Below are 22,858 nucleotides of genomic sequence, written 5' to 3'. Positions count from 1 at the left end.
ACATTGTTTGACGCCGGAAAGAGGATCCTAAGGACGTAACGCAGTTTGTCCTTGTTAGGCGACACGAACAGTGTCCCAGCGCCGGCACCGTTGATGTTCAAGGACCCGTCAAAGAACATTGACCAGTGGTCAGAGACATCGGGAACGGGAGGCTCGTTGAGATCCGTCCACTTAGCAATGAAATCGACCAAGGCCTGAGACTTAACTGTGGTGCGGCTCTGGAACTCCAGGGAAATTGGGCATAACTCCATTGCCCATTTTACGATTCTGTCGTTGGCATCTTTATTGCGCAGAATGTCCCCGAGAGGGAAACTGGTGGTCACCGAGACTCGATGGCCGTCGAAGTAATGTTTCAGCTTTCTTGACGTTATTAGGATAGCGTATATGAGCTTCTGTATCTATGGGTACCTGGCCTTGGACTCGTTTAAGACCTCACTTATGAAGTAAACGGGCCTCTGGACCTTATAGGCATGACCTGGTTCATCTCGCTCGACCACTATTGTTGTGGAAACAACCCTGTCGGTTGCAGCAATGCAAAGGAGTAGGTCTTCATTGGGCTGAGGCGCTGTAAGGACAGGTGGCGAAGTGAGAAAAGTCTTGAGCTGAGTGAATGCGGCGTCGGCTTCCTCTATCCAAGAAAATTTTTCCGACGCTTTCAAGAGTTTGAAGAAAGGGAGGCCTTTTTCTCCTAGTCTTGAGATGAAGCGACTGAGGGCGGCCATACATCCGGTAAGCTTCTGAATATCCTTGACATTCTTGGGTGGCCGCATGTCGAGTACTGCTTTTACTTTTGAAGGGTTTGGTCGTATGCCGTCACGACTGACAACGTTGCCGAGTAGTAGACCAGAAGGAACACCAAAGATGCACTTTTTGGGGTTAAGCTTCCACTTGTACCGATTAAGCGCCTTGAAAGTTCGGTCTAAGTTGTCGATTAGGGTGCTTGCGTCCCTTGTTTTTACGACCACGTCGTCTACATAGGCCTCGACGAGGTCATCACGAATCTCGTCGTGGAGGCATTGCTGGATAGCCCGTTGATAAGTGGCTCCGGCGTTTTTGAGTCCGAAGGACATGGTCGTGTAGCAGTATGCGCCAAAAGGAGTAATGAAGGATGTTTTTATCTGATCGTCTTCCTTCAGCGAGATCTGGTGATAACCAGAGTAGCAATCTAGAAAAGAGAGGAGTTCGCATCCGGCCGTTGAGTCGACCACCTCGTCGATGCGAGGGAGACCAAAAGGATCTTTAGGACAGTGTTTATTGAGATCAGTGTAATCAACGCACATTCTCCATTCATTATTCTTTTTGCATACAAGAACCGGATTGGCGAGCCAATCGGGATGATACACTTCTTTTATGAATTCGGCTGCTAGAAGCCGTGTTATTTCTGTCCTAATAGCCTCCTTTTTGTCACGAGCGAACCGTCGCAGCTTTTGCTTGATTGGTCTTGCGGTCTTCGAGACATTTAAGGAGTGCTCGATCAGGTTTCGTGGGACGCCGGGCATGTCTGCGGGTTTCCATGCGAAAACGCTCACGTTGTCCCTTAGAAACCTGACGAGCGCGTCTTCCTATTTTGGATCCAGATTGGCCCCGATGAGGGCCGTCTTTTCGGGGCTGCCGTTGACCAGCTGTACTTCCTTGTACTCCTTGGATTTTGAATTCTTCCTGGCTGTCTCCTGCTCGGGTAGTCGAAGCTGGTCGGGGGGCAGCTGCGCGGCTTGGGTTGCTGTTTCTGCCATGCGGATTGAGAGGTCTATTGCTTCGGTGATCTTGAAGCTCTCTTCTTCGCAGGTATACGCGGTATAGACGTTGCCTCTGATGGTTAGGACACCCTTCTCCGTAGGCATCTTAAGGACCAGGTATGAGTAGTGCGGGACTGCCATGAACTTTGTCAGTGATGGTCGGCCTAGTATAGCGTGGTAGGTCCCGTCGAAGTCCGCGACCACAAAGTTGATAAACTCTGTCCGAAAGTGGTCGGGTGTGCCGAATTGGACAGGCAATGTTATCTGCCCGAGGGGCACTGAGCTCTGACCTGGCAAGACCCCCCCAAAATTGGGCATCGTAGGGTTTTAGTTGTGCAGGAGATATCTTGAGAGCGGGCAGGCTGTTGCGGAAAAGGATGTCGATGGAGCTTCCCCCGTCCACGAGCACGCGCTCGAATCTGATGCTGTTGATGCAAGGGTCCAGGATCAGAGGGAAACGACCTGGCTCTGGGATAGCGGCCCACTGGTCCTTCCTGCTGAATGAGATCTCCCTGTGCGACCACGGGGGAAATTTTGGGTCTGCGATCAGCCCGTCTGTACTGTCTATGTTGAGGCAGGCTCTCTTTAATAGCTTTCTTTCTCGCCTAGATTCGATGGAGACCTTGCCCCCGAAGATGGAGTGGACCACGTCAGTGGAGCTGACGTATTGGTGTCGGGGGTCCCTATCTTGGTCCTCATCCTCGTCTTCGTGGTCGTGCCCGTCTCGCTTGCCATTTTTCTTAGCGGAGTCGTCTTGGGCGGCCCGCCGTGTAAAGATGCTTTTGAGGACGCGGCACTCTTCCATGGTATGATTAGACTTTGGATGTAGTTGGCACGGTCCCTTCAACGTTTTGCTGTAGTCTTCTTGGTAGTCCCGCCACCCGTTGGGACGCTTGACCGTATTTACTTCGTGGTCGTAGTCACGGGGGCGCTTTCCTCTGAAATCGTCGCGGTTTTCGCGCCGCCGATCCCAACCTTCTCTGTGATCGCGGTTGTCGGGGCGGCGGTTGTTCCTGTTGTCGTATTGACCATGACCGTCATCTCGCCGGGGAGGCTGGTCGGGACCTCTCGCATCGTCTCGGATTAGTTTTTCCGCGTCGTCGGCGTCGGCATAATTTTTGGCCGTGGCGAGGAGCTCTGCCACCGTTGTTGGCCATTTACGCAACAGCTTGTTCCTTAGCGCTTCATGGAAGCGCAGGCCCTTGATGAAGGCAGAGATGGCCTCGTCGTGGGAAATCTTCGGGATCTTAAGGCGCATATCCGAGAATCGTCGGATGTAATCGCGCAGAGGTTCGTTCTTCCTGTCCCTTATCCTTTCGAGGTCATACTTATTTCCAGGCTGCTCGCATGTGGCGATGAAGTTGTCGATGAAAGCCTGGCGTAGCTCTTCCCAAGAGTCGAAGGAGTCCTCGGCCAAGCCAAGAAGCCACTGATGACCAGCCTGGTCGAGGACTACGGGGAAGTAGTTGGCCATGACGTGCTCATCCCCCGCTGCTGATCGGACGGCGATTTCGTAGAGAGTGATCCAGTTTTCTGGATTTTCCTTGCCATCGTATTTTTTAAGTTTTTCGAGCTTGAAGTTGCGGGGCCACACGACCTGGCGGAGGTGTGAGGAGAATTGCCTTAGGCCCGGGGGGCCGTGTGTTGCATCGTACTCAATACGGCGCAGGTTTTCGTGGGCTGCTCTCTCTGTGGCACGCTTGTTGATGCGGTCCCGGGCATCTTTGGGAGGGATGTTGTGCCGGAGATCCCTGTGTTGGTTTACTTCTTGACCGCGTCTGCGGTTCTGCTCACGGTGACCGTCAGTGTCCCGACCATCATCGTCGCGCCGTGAATCTTTTCGATGGTTGTCGGGAGAGCGGCTATGGCGACGCCTGCTTGGAGGTGGTGAGGTCCGGCTACGATTAGTCTGGTCGGAGGTGGCTTCTGTGTAAGAGACGTCCTGGACTCTCTTGAGCAGAGTGGCTGTCTGTCCCATTGCGGCGATCAGGTGTGCTCGGATGCTGGTCCGGACTCCTTGGCACTCAGGGGTATCAGGGAGCCGATCTAGATTAGCCATGGCGACAGCCACGTTGGCGCTTGGCGTCTTGTAGACTGGCTGGTCCCCGACCATGTCAAAAGCGTTGTTGAGATTATGCGGTGGAATTTATTGTTGCTCGTCCGCACGTCGTCGGGTGCGATCGGCGTTGCGCTGCTCGCGGAGTTGCCTCTGCTCGCCTGTTTCTCCATCCACGACCGGTTCGTTGGCGCTGACGTTGAAGACAATATCTCCTCGCCGAGGGGGGAATACCGGGAAACGAGGGAAACCCGGAGGGTGTGAGGGCAAATCCAGGTCGTAGTCCTCGTCTTCGGTGTTTATAACTTCGGTGGGAACGGAACCGGTGCTCGAGTTGGTGCTGGAAGCCTGGCCGTCCCGTGGCTCTTGGACTGTCACCATGTTGACGTAGTGACGATCGTTCCTTTTTGGCGACCAACCCGCTTTGCTGAAAACGGATTGGATGTGCCGCGAGTAGAGAGAGGCCGAGTTGTTCAGGCCGCAAGGATAGTCTCCCTTCTTGAGCTTGACAGATCGTCCTGAGGGAGTTGAGGTTATCGTCAGGGATGTTCCCAGCCATTCGTGTGTAACGACACGAGTTGGCCGACGGGATTTGAAAAAATCCGTTGGAGGAGCTTGATCAGGCTGACGCAGGATTCCGTCCACTAGTTGGGAGGCTTCAAGTAGCTTGGAATCAACGCGATCGAGCGCTTGGAGAAGGTCCGAGCAGCCGATCTTCTTTCCCTTATAGTGCGGGAGCGGTGGTCGGGTGCTCGGTGCTGCCACGCGAGTGGTCGGAGACGGCGTGGTCTCAGATCGGATTTGAGTTTCTTTCGAAACTGTAGTCGTGAGGCCGTCGCTGCACGTCGTCCACGTGATCTGGCCGACGGTGAACGTGAGGCCTTCAGGCACGGTCGCGGAAGCTGGGATTGTAACCATCTTGTTCGCCAGAGAAGTTGCACGCACACCCCCTACCTGGCGCGCCACTGTAGACGAAAGCTAGTCGGCAGTCTACCTTGGGGTATACCCACGATAGTAGTTTATCAGTAGACGGTGCGCAAACTACGAACTCGATGGTGACGCAAGACACGGACAAGCTTTTTATCCAGGTTCGGCCGCCGGGTTGGCGTAATACCTACGTCCTGCGTCTGGTTGTATTGATTTGTGTTGAGAGAATATGATGTCCTAGGGGGGTCCCTTGCCTCTCCTTATATGGTCCGGAGGGCAGGGTTACATATCTGGAAACTAATCCTAGTCGGTTACAATTGCCATAGATAGTTCGATATCAATTCCTATTCTAACCGACTAGAATCCTGCTTGATCTCCACGTCTTGTCTCCTTGCGCGAAACTCCAAGCTATCGGATCAAACCTTGAGCTTGTCTCGTAATGGGCCAAGCCTCCTGGCCCAAGTCTAGCCGTAAGGGTATAGGGGTCTATACCCCCACAGGGCTCCCAGGCGGCCTCGCCACCACGCCTCCCCGCTGAAGAAGAGGCGTGGACAGCGCCACCATCACCCCTCTCCCTCGGCACGATCACCAGTTCGTGCCAGGTGGGAGGTGACACAGGAGCCGACAACCCCGCGTGCCGAAACCATGGGTATGACGGCCCAACGTCACGAGGATCGCACGACCATGACGGGAGACGGCGCACCTTGCGCACTCTCGCCTGCCACGACGCTGCTTCCACACGGGCTGTTCGCCCCGAGAAGAGCGCTATCGGTCGGTCTGGACAACGCCGCAGCGTCACTCGCCAGGACGATATGTCCAAACGCCCAAACGTACGTCGAGAGACCAATGGTCCTCCCACGTGACGGTGGAGCACGGCAACAGACGTCCGAGCTTCTAGATTTCTCTCAGGTACGAGGCCTCCATCGCTTAGGACCTGGGCGATACACGATCACCTCCCTCAGGCAACGGCTGCTGGAGGAGGGACGTGGATGCTTCTACGCCGCTGAGCCGGACTCCGACTCTGAGTCCAACAGCTACGACCCTACTAGGGAATGCTTCAACATCGACGGGGCGGTGGAAACTACCAACGAGACACAGGACGCCGTTGCAGGCGGTCGAGCCCCTGCGGCAAGGGAGGACCCTAGGACGCCAGGGAATGACGGTCAGGTCGACCCACCTCCACAAGAAGACAAAGCCGCGCAACTCGCGCAGCTACAAGAGCTCAAAGCAAAGCTTGACGAAGATCACGAGCGCCTTGTCTTGCTTGAATAGATCCTCGAGCAGGACCAGCCATACCCGCCTGGCAGAAGTGTCTGCAGACGGGCTCGAGATGTACACCGGCAGATCGTCGGAGACGGGGAACCTGAGCAGCCCGTCAGTCGTTTCCCTCGAGCGGGCTAGAACGTCGTGGCGGCAACAATGCTGCTACGCAATATGCCTGAACCATCGAACTCTCAGGCACGACACCTTCGTGACGAGGTGCAGACTCTGCTCCAAGTAGCGGCAGTTCAGCAGGCCGAGAGCTCGGCCTCTCGACGTCGAGGAGCGGCCACAGAAAAGCGTGATGAGCTAGCCTAGAACGAAAAGGAGGTGTCGGTCCACCAGCAGCCGCCCCCTCGAGGGAAAAAGACAGTGCTCGTCCTCCACCATCCCGTCGACAACCAACGACGACACGGCGCACGACGCGACATCGACGAGAACCGTCGTCGTCGATATGGGGACGCAGAAGAGCGCGGTTACAGCGCCCACCGCGGCGGGAGATATGACAGCGACGAGGACCGGATGGCCCCGGAACCACCAGGCCCTCGGGTGTTCAGCAGAGCAATCCGCAGCACGCCGCGACCCAACCCGTTTCGACCCCTGACCAGCATCGCTAAATACAACGGCGAGACCAAGCCCGAGCTATGGATGGCAGACTTCCGGCTAGCTTGTCAGCTGGGAGGCGCACGAGGGGACGATCGAGCCATCATCCGATAGCTACCAATTTTTCTCTCCGACACCGCCTGCAGATGGCTCGAGGATATCCCGGCCAACCAGATCCACGATTGGGTTGATTTGGTTAGGGTATTCGAGGGTAACTTCAAAGGAACCTACATACGACCCGGCAACTCGTGGGACCTCAGCAAGTGCAAGCAGAAGTCAGGAGAAACTCTCGATGCTTATCGACGCTTATCGAAGCAGCGCACGGAGCTGCCGCACATCCCGTACCACAACGTCATCCTGGCCTTTGTCTCAGGCACCACCAGTCGAGATCTGGTGCGGGAGTTGGGCCGGAATCGTCCTCAGACCGTCGACGAGCTGATGGATGTAGTGGCAAACTACGCTGCAGGGGAAGAAGCGGTCGGCGCCTTCTTCAGCTGCGAAGGAGGTAAAGGCAAGTCATCCGCCGATGATGATGAGGGCCCCAGTCGAGGTCCAAAGAAGAACAAGAAAATAAGAAAGCACGGACGTTCCAGCGGGAAGCCCTCGACGATGACCTCGTCGCCGCCATGGAGCGCAAGAGGCCTCGAGGACCCCCAGAGGGGGCTATCTTCGACCAAATGCTAAAGGAGCCCTGCCCTTACCATAAGGGAGGGGCAAACCATAAGCTCGAGGACTGCCGCATGCTGAAAAAGCACTTCGACGGCCTAGGGTTCAAGAAGGATGACCAGAAGAAAGAGAAAAACGACGACAAGGGGACGACAAAGACGACGAAGGTTTCTCGGCCGTCCACGACTGCTACATGATCTACGGTGGACCCTCGACGCAGCTAACCGCAAGGCAACGCAAGAGGGAGCGCCGTGAGGTCTTTGCGGCAAGGATGGCAGTGCCCTAGTACCTCAACTGGTCAAACACCCCCATCACCTTCGATAGAGACGACCACCCCGACAAGGTAGTCGCCCCTAGCGTCTACCCGCTCGTCGTCGACCCCATCATTGTCAACACCAGACTCTCGAAAGTGCTGATGGACGGCGGCAGCAGTCTGAACATCATCTACCTCGAGACCCTCGACCTTCTTGGCATCAACCGGGCGCAACTCCAACCAAGCACCGGCGGATTCCATGGTGTCGTACCAGGAAAGAAGGCGTTGCCGTAGGTCGAATCGACTTACCATTCTGTTTTGGCACGACAGCCAATTTCAGAAAGGAGACCCTCACCTTTGAGGTGGTGGGATTCCGAGGAACGTACCACGCCATCATCGGACGCCCGAGCTACGCCAAGTTTATGGCTATCCCCAACTACACCTACTTGAAGCTGAAGATGCCCGGACCCAAGGGCGTCATCACCATCAGCTCCTCCTACGAGCACGCGTACGAATGCGATGTCGAGTGCGCCGAGTATGGGGAAGCTATCGAGAGCTCCGCCGAGCTCGCCTCGAAGCTCGAAGCCCTGGCCGCAGAAGCTCCAGAGCCCAAGTGCCACGTGGGCAGCTTCGAGCCGGCAGAAGGAACGAAGAAGATCCCGCTCGACCCCGACAACTCCGACGGCAAGGTGCTGACGATCAACGCCGACCTTGACCCCCAAATAGGAAGCCTTGCTCGTCGACTTTCTCTGTGCAAACGCCGACATGTTTGCATGGAGTCCCTCGGATATGCCAGGCATACCGAGGGAAGTCGCTGAGCACTCCTTGGAAATTCGAGCCGGTTCCAAGCTAGTGAAGCAACGGTTGCGTCGCTTCGACGAGGAGAAACGCAAGATCATTGGCGAGGAGATCCACAAGCTTTTGATGGCCGGATTCATCAAGGAGGTTCACCATCCAGACTAGTTAGCAAATCCTGTACTAGTTAAGAAAAAGAATGGGAAAATGAGGATGTGTTTCGATTATACAAGTTTAAATAAAGCATGTCCGAAAGTTCCTTTTCCATTACCACGTATCGATCAAATTGTTGATTCTACTGCGGGATGCGAAACTCTTTCTTTCCTTGATGCATATTCTGGTTACCATCAAATAAAAATGAAAGAGTCCGACCAGCTCGCGACATCTTTCATCACGCCTTTTGGGATGTATTGTTATGTAACCAAGCCGTTCGGGCTTCGAAACGCGGGAGCAACATACCAACGCTGCATGCTCCACGTGTTTGGCAAACATATAGGGTCGACGGTCGAAGCATACGTCGATGACATCGTCGTCAAGTCAAAGCAACGAGGAGACCTGATTTAGGACCTCGAGATCGCTTTCAGTTGCTTACGCGCCAACGAGATCAAGCTCAACCCTGAGAAGTGCGTCTTTGGTGTACCTCGAGGCATGCTCCTGGGATACATAGTCTCCCAACGCAGCATCGTGGCCAATCCTGAGAAAGTCTCGGCCGTGACGAGAATGGGGCCGATCCGAGACGTCAAGGGAGTGCAAAAGGTCACAGGATGTTTGGCGGCGCTAAGTCGTTTTATCTCGAGGTTAGGAGAAAAGGCATTGCCACTATATAGGCTCTTGAAAAAAGCCGAGCATTTCTCTTGGACCCCCGAAGCCGAGGAAGCCCTCAATAACTTGAAGAAAACACTGACCTCTGCCCGGGTCCTGGTCCCGCCTCAACCCGCAGAACCTCTGCTTCTGTACATTGCCTCGACGACCCAGGTCGTCAGTGCGGCAGTGGTGGTCGAAAGGCAGGAAGAGGGACATGCACTGCCAGTCTAGAGGCCGGTCTATTTCGTCAGCGAGGTACTCTCAGAGACCAAGACACGGTACCCGCAGATCCAGAAGCTAATCTACGCGGTGATCCTTGCCCGACGTAAGCTGCAACATTACTTCCTCGGCCACCCTATCACAGTGGTATCATATTTCCCCTTGGGTGAGATCATCCAAAGTTGGGAGGCCACGAGAAGGATCGCCAAATGGTCCGTCGAGCTCATGAGTGAGACCCTCACTTATGCGCCCCGCAAAGCCATCAAGTCTCAAGCTCTAGTGGATTTCGTTGTGGAGTGGACAGACTCCCAGCTCCCCCCGGCCCAAGTTCAAGCGGAACTATGGACGATGTATTTCGACGGGTCTCTCATGAAGACAGGAGCTGGGGCGGGCCTGCTATTCATCTCACCCCTTGGCGTCCATATGAGGTACGTCATCAGAATACACATCGCCGCATCCAACAATGTCACGGAGTACGAGGCCCTTGTCAACGGTCTGAAGATCGCCATCGAGCTAGGAGTTCGACGCCTCGACGTTCGAGGCCACTCCCAACTCGTCATCGACCAAGTAATGAAGGCCTCCAACTGCCACGATCCGAAAATGGAGGCGTACTACAAGGAGGTACGTCGACTCGAGGATAAGTTCCACGGTCTCGAGCTTGTTCACATCGCCCGACGCTACAACGAAGCAGCCGACGAACTCGCCAAGATCGCCTTGACTCGAAATATGGTCCTGCCCGACGCGTTCTCAAGAGATTTGCACGAGCCATCCGTCGACTTGGGCTTGGGGGTTGGCGTCGAAACCACCGCCCTCCAACAAACTGACACCATCGAAGCGCTGCTAGCGGCAGGCGAGGTAATGGAGGTGGAACAGTGGCCCGGTCGACCATTCGACTGGCGCACGCCGTTCCTCGACTGCCTGATTCAATGTGAGCTACCAGAAGATCGATTCGAGGCCCGCCGTATCGCTCGACGGGCCAAGTCATACGCAATCTACGGTGAAGATAATGAATTATATCGGCGAAGCCCGACAGGGATCTTGCAGCATTGCATCACCATAGAGGAAGGCCGGAAGCTCCTCGAGGATCTACACTCGAGGGCTTGTGGTCACCACGCCGCTCCGCGGACCCTCATAGGGAACGCTTTCCGACAGGGCTTCTACTGGCCAACGGCCGTAGCTGACGCCATCGAGCTCGTATGCTCATGCCATGGGTGCCAATTTTACGCCAAGCAGACGCATCTTCCCGCCCACACCCTCCAGATGATCCCAATCACGTGGCCGTTCGCGGTGTGGGGACTCGACCTAGTAGGACCTCTACAGAAAGCAGCAGGATTATACACCCATTTGCTGGTAGCCATCGACAAATTCTCCAAATGGATCGAGGCTCGACCCATCACGAACATCCACTCCGAGCAAGCCGTCCATTTCTTCACCGACATCATCCACCGGTTTTGGATCCCCAACATCATCATCACCGACAACGGCTCTCAGTTCACTGGCAAAAAGTTCTTGGACTTCTGCGATAGGCATCACATCCGTGTGAACTGGTCTACAGTGGCCCACCCTCGAACTAACCGCCAGGTCGAGCGTGCCAACGACATGATTTTGCAGGGGCTCAAACCGAGGATCTACAACCGCTTGAAGAAATTCGGCAAGAAATGGGTCGAAGAGCTCTCTTCGGTCCTATGGAGTTTAAGGATGACACCAAGCAGGGCCACAAAATACACCCCATTCTTCATAGTCTACGGCTCCGAGGCCGTGCTCCCAACGGACCTCGAGTATGGGTCCCCTCGACTCAAAGCATACAACGAGCAATCAAACAAGGAGACTCGAGAGAATGCGGTCGACCAACTCGAGGAAGCTCGAGACATGGCCCTCCTCAACTCCGCTAGATACCAGCAGAAGCTTCGACGCTATCACGACAAGCACGTGCGCAAGAGGGATCTGAACGTGGGTGATCTCGTCCTACGGCGGCGGCAAAGCAACAAAGGACGCCCCAAGCTGACTCCGCCCTGGGAAGGCCCATACGTAGTGGCCGAGGTCCTGAAGCTAGGGTCATACAAGCGAAAAAGGGGCAGTCTTCACCAACGCGTGGAACATCGAGCAGCTACGTCGATTCTACCCCTAGAATTTTAAAGCTTTATGTTCCCATGTACATTCTGTACCAAGACCTTATGAATGAACGCATGAATGAATAAGATCTTTCCCTCGAGTAATTTACTTTTTTCGTTGGTCGAAATCTCGACGTTAGAAGGGAGTACCAACTATGACCCATCATAGTCGATACCCCCTCGGGGGCTAGCAGGGGGGTGCCCCCCAAGTGCCGAAAAAACCAAGTTATTTTTTCGGCACTATTAGTAAACCTCACACGGTCGAGTAGTAGAGGCACCTCGAGCCCTTCAAGGGCCGAGAGACAACGAGCCTGAGAACTCCTACGCCCCCGGGGTATGGTAACTCTTCTCGCTTTCTCACCCTCGAGGCAATTGAGGTTGCCTTAACAAAAGATCGAACGGGGAATACAGACATAGGCAGAAAAGGAAACGAAGGAACCTCGAGCGGAAAGACAGACAAATATTCACAGATCTATAAACCGCTAAAAAAACACAGTATCACTTAAAGACAGAATAATAAGTACTGTATAAGGGGCCTTAGCACCTAGAGTAGGCTCGCAGGCCTCAGTCTGCATCTCAGCCCTCACCACCATCGTCCGCGCCCGAGCTAGTCTCGGGAGGAAGTACTTCTGGCTTGAACAGCCTCGCCAGCCTTTCCCCAGGAGCCTCTGCGTCGTCGATCAAGGCGTGGAGCCTCTCCTCGTTCTCTGTGTCAGTCTTGGAAATATCAGTGACGAAGCCGTGGGACACCACCTCCATATCGTAGGAAAGCCTGAGAAGACAACCGCCATTGCCCGCTTTAACCCGGTATGAAGGGCGTCCCGCACCCGGTCCCTCAGCGTAGCACCTAGATAGCATAGTTGGTCGACCAGTGCGTCGCCTCGAGCCTCCTCCCTTGACTCGTCCACGGGTTCGAGCTCCAAAGAGGTCGAGAGATCGCTTATCGCCGTCTGCAGATGGCGGTTCAGAGCGACCTCCCCCTCGAGCTGAGCCTTGGTGGAGCGGGCCTCGACTTGAGCAGCAAGCAGCTCATCTTTAAGCCCTACAAGGACCGACATGGAGAAGTTAGATAACACAAAGCACACCTCAGAAAGGAAGTTCGATAATAGAAACATACCGCGAATCCTCTCCTCCAGAGCCGTATTTTCACCAACCAAGTTGGTGTTGGCCCTCTCGATCTCCTTGTAGGAACGCGCCAGGTCGGTGTTGGTGACGCACAGGTCCTCGATCACCTTGCCTGCTTGTGCCATAGCTCCCTCTTTCTCCAACAGCGCCCTCTTGAGACGATCGATCTCGTCAGAGAGCTCGTGTGAGCGAGTTCGCTCAGCCTCGAGATCTTCTTGGGCCTTCTTCTTGGCCTCCTCTGCGGCGCTCCGAGCAATCTCGCCCCTCACGCACTCCGTCTTCATCTTTTGGAAAGATTCTCGGGCAGAGGCGAGATCAGCCCTGAGGAGACCCTTCTCCTTGTCTATGTCAGCAGCCGTGCCCTTGTAAAACACGGCCTCTTCCCGGGCCTTGGACGCGGCCTCCTCGACTGTCATGGTCCGCTCCCTCAGCAGCGCGGCCTCTTCCACCGCCTTCCTCGAAGCTTCCCGAGCCTCAGCCAGAGCGGCCTCCCTCTCCTTCTTCTCCTCCTCGAGCACCAAAAGCTCCTTGTAGGCCTTGAGGAGCTTCTCCTGCGATTCCAGGAGCTAGTCCTTGAGGATAGGGAGTTGCTCCCAGCCGCCTCTCGTCGCGTGGATAACACTCTATTTGATACGGGAGGTCTCTTTCAGATCCTGCGAGCCAGCAGTGGAACAGTAAGAACACAAAACCAAACGTCCTACGGTAATTAAAGCCTAAAGATACTTACAAAGTAGGCCGGTCCGAGCCTGTTGTTGACGACATCGGACAGGAGCTCCACTACATGCTTCATCTAGAGGCGAAGCTCCTCGAGATGCTCCCACTTTTCGGCCTCCTTCCGGTCATCCAAAAAAATGTTAGGCTTGGACGGGTTGGTGGAGGCCCGAATGCGGATCCGGTCAGGACACCAGTTTTCCATCTCCTGATCCGTGCGCGCCTTGACGCCCCGGATGAGCTCTTCGATGGTCTCGAGCGACCCCCCGTGACGCAAAAACAGGTCGATGAGGGAGGGGAACCGCCCGTCGTCATCCACCGTCTTCCAAGTTCCCGTCTCGCCAGCACCGCCGCCGCCCGACGTCCCGGCTTCGTCTTCCTCGGTGGGAATGCGGTCCTCCCACGACCGACGCTCTCGAAGGAATCCAGGAGCGATCCCGTCGATACCGTAGATCATGCCCTTGATCTCGGACTGAGGGTCGACTGGGGTGCGCATCATACAAGCGAGCGCCACCACGCCGTCCGCCCGCCCTGACTCGGCTAGGATCGAAGCGGGCGCTCCCGGACGGAGCCACACCGGGGTCGGCGGACCATAAACCGGCAAGCCATCCTCCCTGGCTTCGGGCTCTTGTGACGTTGGCAGCACTGGCTAGGGCGGACTGTGAGGTGGTGGCTTGAGCAGTTCCTCTAACTGCTGGCTCCTCTGCTGCTGCTACTCCTAGAGCTCCCGCAGCTCCTGCTACCGGTCCTGCTCCAGCAGCTCCTCGAGCTAGGGTCCCTCTGGCCGCCGCCCCTTCTCTCTCTCCTATCCTTCCTGCTACGGCTGCTGCTGCCCCTCCTGCAGCTGTTGTCGCGTCTCCCGCTCGCGCTCCTCCTCCTCCCTCTTCTTCTGCTCCTCGACGGAGTGGAGTCCGATGGGCCATGGTGTCCGCTTCGCCGCAAGGGAAGCCTCGACCTCCTCGTCCATGGATCGAGCTCCCTTTGAAAGCCCGTCGCCGCTGGACCCATCACTTATTGTGATAGGATCCCCCTCGACCCCAGATCGGGGAGGCTCGGGGGCTCCCTCCTTCTCTTGAGGGCGGGGCGCCTCGACCCGCTTCGGCGACGGCGGGGTGGACTTCCCCATCAACGGACGGGACAGGGCGCTCTCGACGCCAGTCGACGGCCGAGGATCGGAGGAGCCTGCAAGCACTCGAAAGCAAAAGTCAATCTCCATGATGATCGACATAAGGACAACACAACTCCCATGACGATGAGAATAAACCGCTAACCTGAGTCCTTAGAGGCCGTTCCCACTTTAAGCCTCTTGGCCATCGAGAGCTGGGCCTGTTCGAGCGTCCGCTTCAAACCAAGGAGAGAGGAACAAGCGTAAAAGGAAACGTTACCCAAGAAAATGCCAAAACATCAGAGGGTGAGAATCATAACGTCGAAAATCTTACCCCACAGGAAGGGCGACCCGCCTACCGGTCCCTCGACCAGCAGGCTTCGAGCTACCCCATGTCGAGGCTCCTGGCCCCTCGCGAGCGGGCGCCGGTCTCGGCTCGGCGTTTCCCGCCTGGCCAGCACTTGGACTGGTACTCTCGCGATCCGTTCCCCCCTTAATCGAGGCCGCAGCGTGACCACGAGTCAACGGCCCCGTCGTCAGGGACTTAACCCGGTGGCCCGCCTTAGACGCAGGAGGAGGTTGGGGGCGGGGGACGGTCCGACCTGGAGCGGGTTCTAAAGGAGTGTCGGCGCGGGAACGGCGTGGAGACGACTCCCTCTGCTGACTTTCATGAGACCTGCTTGGCGCCCCCTTTTGGACTCCCGTCCGCGGGACGTCGACGCCGGTCTGAGGTGGGCCCTCGAGGATCCGGTCGAGATGGGACGCCATTCCCTCGGAATCATCGCTATCGTCGTCACCATCGCCGCCATCGTCCTCATCGGGGGATTCTTCCTCAGGCTCCCCCCTTTGCCTGGATTTTACTCGACGCGTCTCCAGCGCTTGACGCTCGAGATTCTTCTTCTTTTCCTTCTTCTTTTTCAAGTCCATTGCGGACTTCTGCTTTTCCGCGGACTCTCGCCGCTTGTCAGGATCAACGTCGTCCTCCTTTACCGGAGGCTTCGAGGATCGAACATCGATCGAACCCTGCGTGAGCAAAGACAATTTTTAAAAAAGGATCGAAGAAAATCCGGAATCGAAGCCATAAGTGAGAAAAGAACTTACCAGATCGACCGATCCCTTGTTAGGCCTCATAGGGAAGCCGTCGATGTGCTCTGGCTGGAAGTCGCCAGCAACGGCCGCCCTGACTTGGGCCGCAACCTCATTGTCCGCCGGAGCCTCGTTAGACATCCGGCAAGCCTCGAGATCCCGAGACGAAACACCGGGACCCATCTCGTCCATCCTCAACGGCCGAGACATCAACGGGAGAACCCTCCGATGATGGACGGCCGAGAGGACGAAAGCAGCCATCAGGCCTTCCTCGTGTAGCTTCTTCAAGGCGTTGAGGAGGGGGTCGAGCCGCGACTGGTGGACTTGGACAACGCCGTACGTCCATTGGTCCGGGCGCTCCGAGATCAAGCGTCCGGTGTAGGCTGGGAGGAGGTCGTCGTCGTTCTGCAAATAAAACCATTGGGAGTCCCACCCGACATGGTTCGACGTCAGCCCACCGGGATGTACTCGCGTAGCCTCTCTGACTTGCCGGTCTTGAGCACCAGGTTGAGGCATCCGGCCCGTACCGGCTTCCTCACCCCTGTGGTTCCAGTGGGGGCGTTGAAGAGTTCGCCCCGGTATAAATGGAGCCACAGGTCCCAGTGAGGCATCATCCCCAGGTAGCCCTCACACACCGCGGCAAAAACCGCCGCGGCGGTGATGGCGTTTGGGGAGAAATGCTGGAGCTCCACCCCGTAGTGGTGGCAGAGTGCCCGCATGAAGCGACTTGGGGGAGAGCCCAAGCCGTGGCAGTGGAACTTGGCGAAGGAGACCACGTATCCCTTGGGCGGCTGTCACACCCCAAAATTCCTACATTGGAATGTGACTTAGAAAACACTAAAAACAAAGCCAAAGATTTTATTATTTTATAAAATGTTCCAACTTTAGTTATGTTGTCAACATTTTAGATATTGGGAAAAATGTGAGTTTCTAATTTTTTTTCAATTTAACTTAATGTTTGTTGCACTCATGCTGTTGCACAATGTTTATGATTGAAAAATGAATTTATTTGTTTCCAAAATACGCCTAGGGTTTGATCCCATCTTCATCTCCCTAAAATACCAAATCGGTATTCAAAACTCCAATCAAGTCTTTTGCTAACATCCAACAAAAATCTAGCATGTCCTATTCTCTTTCTCTTTCCTTTCTTTTCTTTCTTGAGCTCTCAATCATTTTCGTGTCCATGAAGTATTCGGGCCAATTTCTATTGTCTCTCAATCATTCATTATAAATGAATCTTAAATTTCCTTGCTCTTTCCTATGAAAACAACATCCCTCTCCTTATGCTATAGCCCCTACTTTTTCCGTTCAACCAAAAATAACAGTTACACATAATGCTCATTCACAAATTTTCTTTGATACATTTTCTTTTAATCACCACCCCTTAATCTCTCCATTTTATTTTTGAGCAGCAACTAAATAGCAGAGCATGGCCAGACTCCACATTCCTTTACTGCTCTCGTGCAAAAACAAATGCAATACTCCAATTGTTCTTCTTATCTTCAATTGCATGAAAGCATACAACAGATATTAATATATTCTTTCCTTCCCATTCACGTGGAGAAGTAGCCCCTTCCTTCATAGTCATCCTCTCGCCTTTCTCCTGTCACACAATATTCTTCCACCTCATGCAAATGACAATACCATTTAATCTCTCGGTCCCTTAATTTCCTAGCTCAACTCCTCAGTATATTAGTTCTATATAATCTTCTTTATGTCTCCGTTTTGATCAAGCTCTAATGCCCATAAACACTAAAGAAAATAGATGGCTGGCCTCCACAGTCTTCTGCTGCCTAGACGCCACTCTAGTCCTCATGCCAAAATACGATGCAACATTTTTTTCCTTTTAATTTCATATACCCATCTCTCTCTTAATAGTGCTCCTTTAATCCTTCATTTGTTTTCTACATTTGTTTCCACCTTTCAATTACATGCATGCAAATAACCAACAATATTTTCTCTTCCTCATCAAGTGAGCAGCAAACCACCTCTCCTGACTGTGGCGCCTTCTCCCAATTCTCTCATGCAAAACAGCAACAATAACTAATTCTTCCTTCTTCAAATCTCATGGTAACATCTTCTTTCTTTATTTCTCTCTTGGCAGTACCCCTACACTCCCTCTTTCCTGTGCATGCAACCATGCAGAGAACAACTAGCTGCATCTTCTCCTCATCTCTCTCTCACGCACAGCGAATCACTCTCCTCCTCTATGACACCTCCTCCCATTCCATCATGCAAAACAATTGCAACATTACTCTCCTTAATCTCCCTCTCAATCTCTACTCCATTAATCTATTTCTTCAATTGCATGAAGGGGCAGTAGCTTTATTTCCTCCTCCATTTCTCCTTCACGCACACTGCAGATGGACAGCCCCTCTTCCCCCTCTCCTATGCCGTCATTGTCTCTCCCTCATGCAGAAATAACCACAGCCCTCCTCCCTTAATTCCCTTCGTTACACCTCTCTTTCATGCTCTCTTATGTCAGCTCCTTTACTCCATTGCATGCATGCACATAACTACAGCAATATCTCCTTCCTGTCTCTCTCACGCAGGAGGCTCCCTCTCCTTCTCCTATAAATATAACCCCCATTGCCCCCTACAATTTCCCTTGCATTCCTGCTGTTCTACTCTCCCTAAAGATATCTCTTGGACACCCCTCCCTCTTGCAGGTGAAGAAGAGGACACAAAAATACAGCCATGGCTGCCTCCTTCCCCTTCCCTCTCAGTGCAACAATTTGTTTTTGCCACTACACATCGAAACTCATCACTGGAATCCAGTGCATCATGCCATGGTAAGGAGTTTCTCCTTCTTTGTTCTTCATCATGAAGGTCATACTCACTGTCCCCTGTCCGTTGTGACTCCCAGGGCTACATAGCAGAGCTGCAGCACTTCATGGATGCCACCCCGGCATGCCTTGTTGTTTTCCCGAACCAGCAGCCCCATCCCGTCGATCGTCAACCGCTTTGCTGTCCATCATCAGTGTTGGACGCCATCGAGCTCATCCCTGGCAACCACGAACCATGATGTGAGGCCCTCTCCCCTGTACCCATCCTATATATATGTTCTTTTACATAAATCATGAGCCATAATCCGAGTTTGATCGAATATTGGTGATGTATCCCTGCAATTGTGTTGCTGTCCTTTTTGGACAGCAATGCTGCTGCCGGTTACAGTTCACTTTCTGAGTGATCCAGGCCTCTAGTCATCAAACCCTTTGATAATAATATAGCTCTTGATATTGTACACACCTCTGCAAATTAGTTTGGTCATAGGACCAGCGATACCGAAGTTATTGATATCATCATGCTTGCTGCTCCTGCATCCTTGCAGCAGCACTGTTTCCGATTGGCATGCATGTTCCATAAGATCGTTTCCTCCAATCATCAAATCCTTTGAACATGATATTCTTCATGAAGTTGCACATGTCTTTGCCAAATTTCATCACCATAGAGCCCAACACAAAACAGTTATAAATGTTCTTGTGCATGATGTCCCTGCTGCCCCGCATTAGCATTCCTGTCGGTTGGCATGTGCATTCCCGTTGAACCATCGCTCCAGTGACCGTGTCCTTCAACCATAGTGTGTTTTGTACCTTTGCACACACCCCTGAGAAATTCCATGGTAATAGAATTCAAGATGAAAGAGATATCATTGTCTTTTCGGTTTTCTGTTGTCTCTGCTGTTTCAGCAGCGTTGTGGCTCTGTTTGGTAGTGTTATTCCTCATCATACATTAGTCAAATCATCAAACCCTTTAGGCATCATGTGTGTCTTATCCTTGTACAAATCTCTACTGGTTGGCTTGGCCATAGGTGCCCCAATTGCTGAGATGTTGAGGCCAAAGTACCTGCTACTCTTGCTGTCCGGAAATCAGCCATGCCACCCATTTTCAGTTCGTGTTCTCCGCCTAACAGATGGTCAAACTACCATTCTCTTTTACAAGAGCATACCTCATACAGTCCACGATGACTCAAAAATATGGATTGTTCATTTGTGCTAATCAGAGCATGTCATCAAGGATCATAACCTCTGTTGTCTGCTGCCATGCACATCATAGGTGCACCAATGTCTCGCCACGTTCCCCACCAAACCATTGTTCAAATCACTCGTCTCTCTTGCATGACTATGTCTATGGTTGCTGCACATAAATCCAACAAATATGTATCCCAGAAGCTTAGCATAGACCTGCATTTTGTTGGCAAGAACCACTACTTCCCATCGCACATGCATGCTCAACCATTATGCAGATCATTGTAATCACATCCCCTGTGGATTTAGCTACTAGCTTTAGTGCACTTGTAACCAAAATATGATCCCATACGACCTCTCATATGCAGCAGTACTCCATCATATATATATATAATATATGGAGTAATCAGAATACAAAGACCTTATGTGCAGCCTCACTTCCACCTTAAATCTATGGGCGCATGCACTCGCGAAGTTCTAGCCATGCCAACAATCATAGTTGTCCTTGCCTCATTGTGTTCTATAACCATAGTCAAATATTCTTGATAATATCTTATCATACCATCTCACTCTTGCATAGTCAATGCCAAGTATATGTTTCCTCTCATCATACTTGTATAGTCATCCTGTGTGATCAAGCCGTTAACTCTTCATATGCTTACTTCATTCTCCATAATCTCTAGTCTATCTTGTATACAATCCTTCAACAGTTACTCTTCATCTATAAATCCTTATTCTCAAGTCTTTCAAAATAGCCCACATACATCATGTCTATTCTATTCCTATTATTTACCGAACCCTCTAACTTCTACCTTCGATCCTTCATGCCCTTATATAGTAGTTTTTTAGTTGTTTTTGCGCTCAACGTTCGTAGTTACAATCCTTACGTGTTTAAAACCTTTAAGTCTTATTTTGTAATGCTTGGTGTATTGTTTTTAGGTTCTCTTGTGATGCTTGTATCGATTGATTGCTGACGTTAGAAGTGGAGCTACATGAGGAGTATATCTTTGAGAAGTGGAACCATCGGCAAGTGTTTTGGAAGGCAAGTGTAACATGAGTTCCCTTGTTACCTAATAACTATTTAATCACCTCTTAATGTGCATGTGCCTAATATGATAAACCCATAAGGACTTTACCTAGAATATTGTATCTTGTATCCTTGTTTACCCTGGGGTTATGCATATGGGTAGTTTGCTTAGTCTGCAATCACCAAACTGTATAATACTAATACTGATTAATGATTATGGAATCAATATTATAATGATGCTTTCTAGCAACATGGATATCATGGGGCTAGAGCATTGGGCCTTTTTGGGTGCTCTAGTCTGCCCTCCATAAGGACTGAATCTTAAAGCAGCAACCCAGGACTTACAGTACAATCATGAGAATCACATGGCTCTAATCTTAATCAAGTATCTAGTACGTCTCTAGCTTGTTAGTGGTTACCGAAAGGCGCAAGAGGGGGGTGCCTCGTGGTGTATAGTTTTGATCCTACCTTGGTGTGTACAGTGCCGCGACCACATGTGCCTCTTGGAGGAGGTCTCTATGCACACTTGCCGCTGAAACCTCGCGGCCACTAACTAGTTAGGGTGTCTAGTGAAAGGTTACGTAGTGATCCCTACCAACTTACCTTGGAAGTGAGTCAAGAGGTTGGCTCCCTCAGGCAAAGGGCAATCACGACTCATGGGTAAAGATGTACATACTCTGTAGAGTTATAAAAACTGAGATATCAGTCGTGCTCTCGGTCAAGAGCGGCCTGGATCCTTTTCGAGATAGATGGTTCTATGGATGGGTTGGGTGATGAGTAATGTTGATGTTAATTATACTTCTCACCTTGGGAGCTTAAGCATAACCTAGAAACATAGGTCTAATAATAAAATATGACCAACTAAAAATGCTTATCGCAGTCAAACCAAGTCAAGCCTTTTGAGCCTTGCATCCCCTCATGTTATACTTGTTGAGTATGGTGCGCTCACACTTGCTTTACATTCAACAATCAAAAATCCCGGATGGTACCAGATGGTGAATCAAAGGTGGAGTTCCTTAAGACATTCCAGGAGTACTAGGCGAGTGTACCCCCAGTCAACCGTCTCTGTGGAAAATGGAGACCCAAAGTGAAGATTAGAATTAGTTTCCGCTATGCTTTGTAATAGATGTAAGCCATGTTGTAACTATGTTCCGATAAATAATAAAGCATTGTTCTTGATATTCTCTATATTTGTCGCTATATGTGTCGTGTGGACATCCTGGGCACACATATAGTTAACGCTTGGTCTTCTTTGGAAAACCGGGTGCGACAGCGGCCTTGGCTCCCGGTGGTCCGCCGCCGGCGTGATCCACTCTGGCCACGACGACGAAGTGCGGGGTCACAGGAGTCCCTCCCTCTCGAGCTCCAGCAGCCGGCGCTCCATCATCGACGACGGGCGCCAGTCATCGGCGACGATGAGTCTCACAGGCATTTTCAGGTGGGAGAAAAGCGACTTTACTACTGCTCGAGGGTGCGCACGTGTGAGATGGCAAGGAAGCTGAGGCAAGAACGGAGGCAGAAGGCAGAAGGAGCGACAGCAACAAGGCCACGGGGCATTTATAGACGGCAACCGACCAACGGACAGATCCGATGGATACGGTAACTCCCCCCATAAATGCGCCGCTTAACGGTCCTTATCTCTCTCACAGATGGGACGCTATGAATTCCACGCCGGCACAGTGCTGCATCGGCTCCCGCCTGAAAAGACGCGCCGACGGGCAAAAAGGTGAACTGCCACGGCCTATTCCTTCCCCTGTAAGCCAAGGTATGTACCCACGAAAATCTCGAGAGGTCGCAGGCTGACCCGCCGAATGGGTTTGACAACCGATCTCGAGTACTAGAGTCAGGGATGCCCGGTGAGTGGTCAAAAATCGAGGCCCGCCTCGAGAACTCGCTTGGGATGTCCAAGGTAGGGTTGAGATGGTCAAGAGGAATCCCCCAGAAGGGATGCATCGAGCCACTGGACTCTATCGAACGAGACCAGCATTCCGACCACGTCGACCCCGCTTTATGAGAACACCTCCGGGCTGCAGCTGACCCCCTCGAACAGGGCATAGGTTCTCGCTTGGATTACCCGCTAGGAGCTCAATCTGGGGTAGATGACGCCCGCTCCACCGGGAGTACGTCGAGACCCCTGTGCGAAATAAACCAATCCCGGCCTTCAGCTCGTCTTCATGATGGACATCCAGAGTGTTTCTGTAGATTAGGCAATATAACCCTCGAAGGAGTCAAAAACTCCTCCAAGGGCTTGGGGGCTACCCCCGCGGGGTCGCTCGCGCACCCCCACGGAAACTCGACCACAAAATATAGCCTCCACTCGAGCGTAAGCTCTCGAGTAGAGACTTAGGGGCTACTGTCGAGGATATCGGTAAGGGGTACCCTAACTGATGTGCATATCGAGAGTAT

The 22,858-nt window shown here is 52.7% G+C and overlaps 2 protein-coding genes across 3 annotated transcripts in view; one reads left to right on the top strand and one right to left on the bottom strand.

Moving 5' to 3' along the window:
• LOC8061665 (anthocyanidin 3-O-glucosyltransferase 2) overlaps positions 1-21,581 on the top strand; it is a 35,863-nt gene extending 14,282 nt beyond the window's left edge. Inside the window, exons 1-3 of one of the 2 annotated variants that reach the window (XR_002450546.1) lie at positions 16,159-18,249; positions 18,324-18,483; positions 20,365-21,581. The gene's annotated coding sequence lies outside the window, so the exon portion shown is untranslated. Of the gene's footprint in view, positions 1-16,158; positions 18,250-18,323; positions 18,484-20,364 lie in introns of those variants that run through there. The other variant, XM_002461915.2, reaches the window with a different exon arrangement.
• On the bottom strand, positions 14,702-15,598 carry LOC110432639 (uncharacterized protein DDB_G0283697-like). Its single transcript, XM_021453415.1, has 2 exons — positions 15,473-15,598; positions 14,702-15,394 (listed from the first exon to the last, which is right to left on the bottom strand). The coding sequence occupies exons 1-2, from the start codon at positions 15,596-15,598 to the stop codon at positions 14,702-14,704; spliced, it is 819 nt and encodes a 272-aa protein (XP_021309090.1).

The sequence above is a fragment of the Sorghum bicolor genome, chromosome 2, assembly GCF_000003195.3.
Source record: "Sorghum bicolor cultivar BTx623 chromosome 2, Sorghum_bicolor_NCBIv3, whole genome shotgun sequence".
Classification (NCBI taxonomy): Eukaryota; Viridiplantae; Streptophyta; class Magnoliopsida; order Poales; family Poaceae; genus Sorghum; species Sorghum bicolor.
This window is presented reverse-complemented; position numbering and strand designations above follow the sequence as displayed.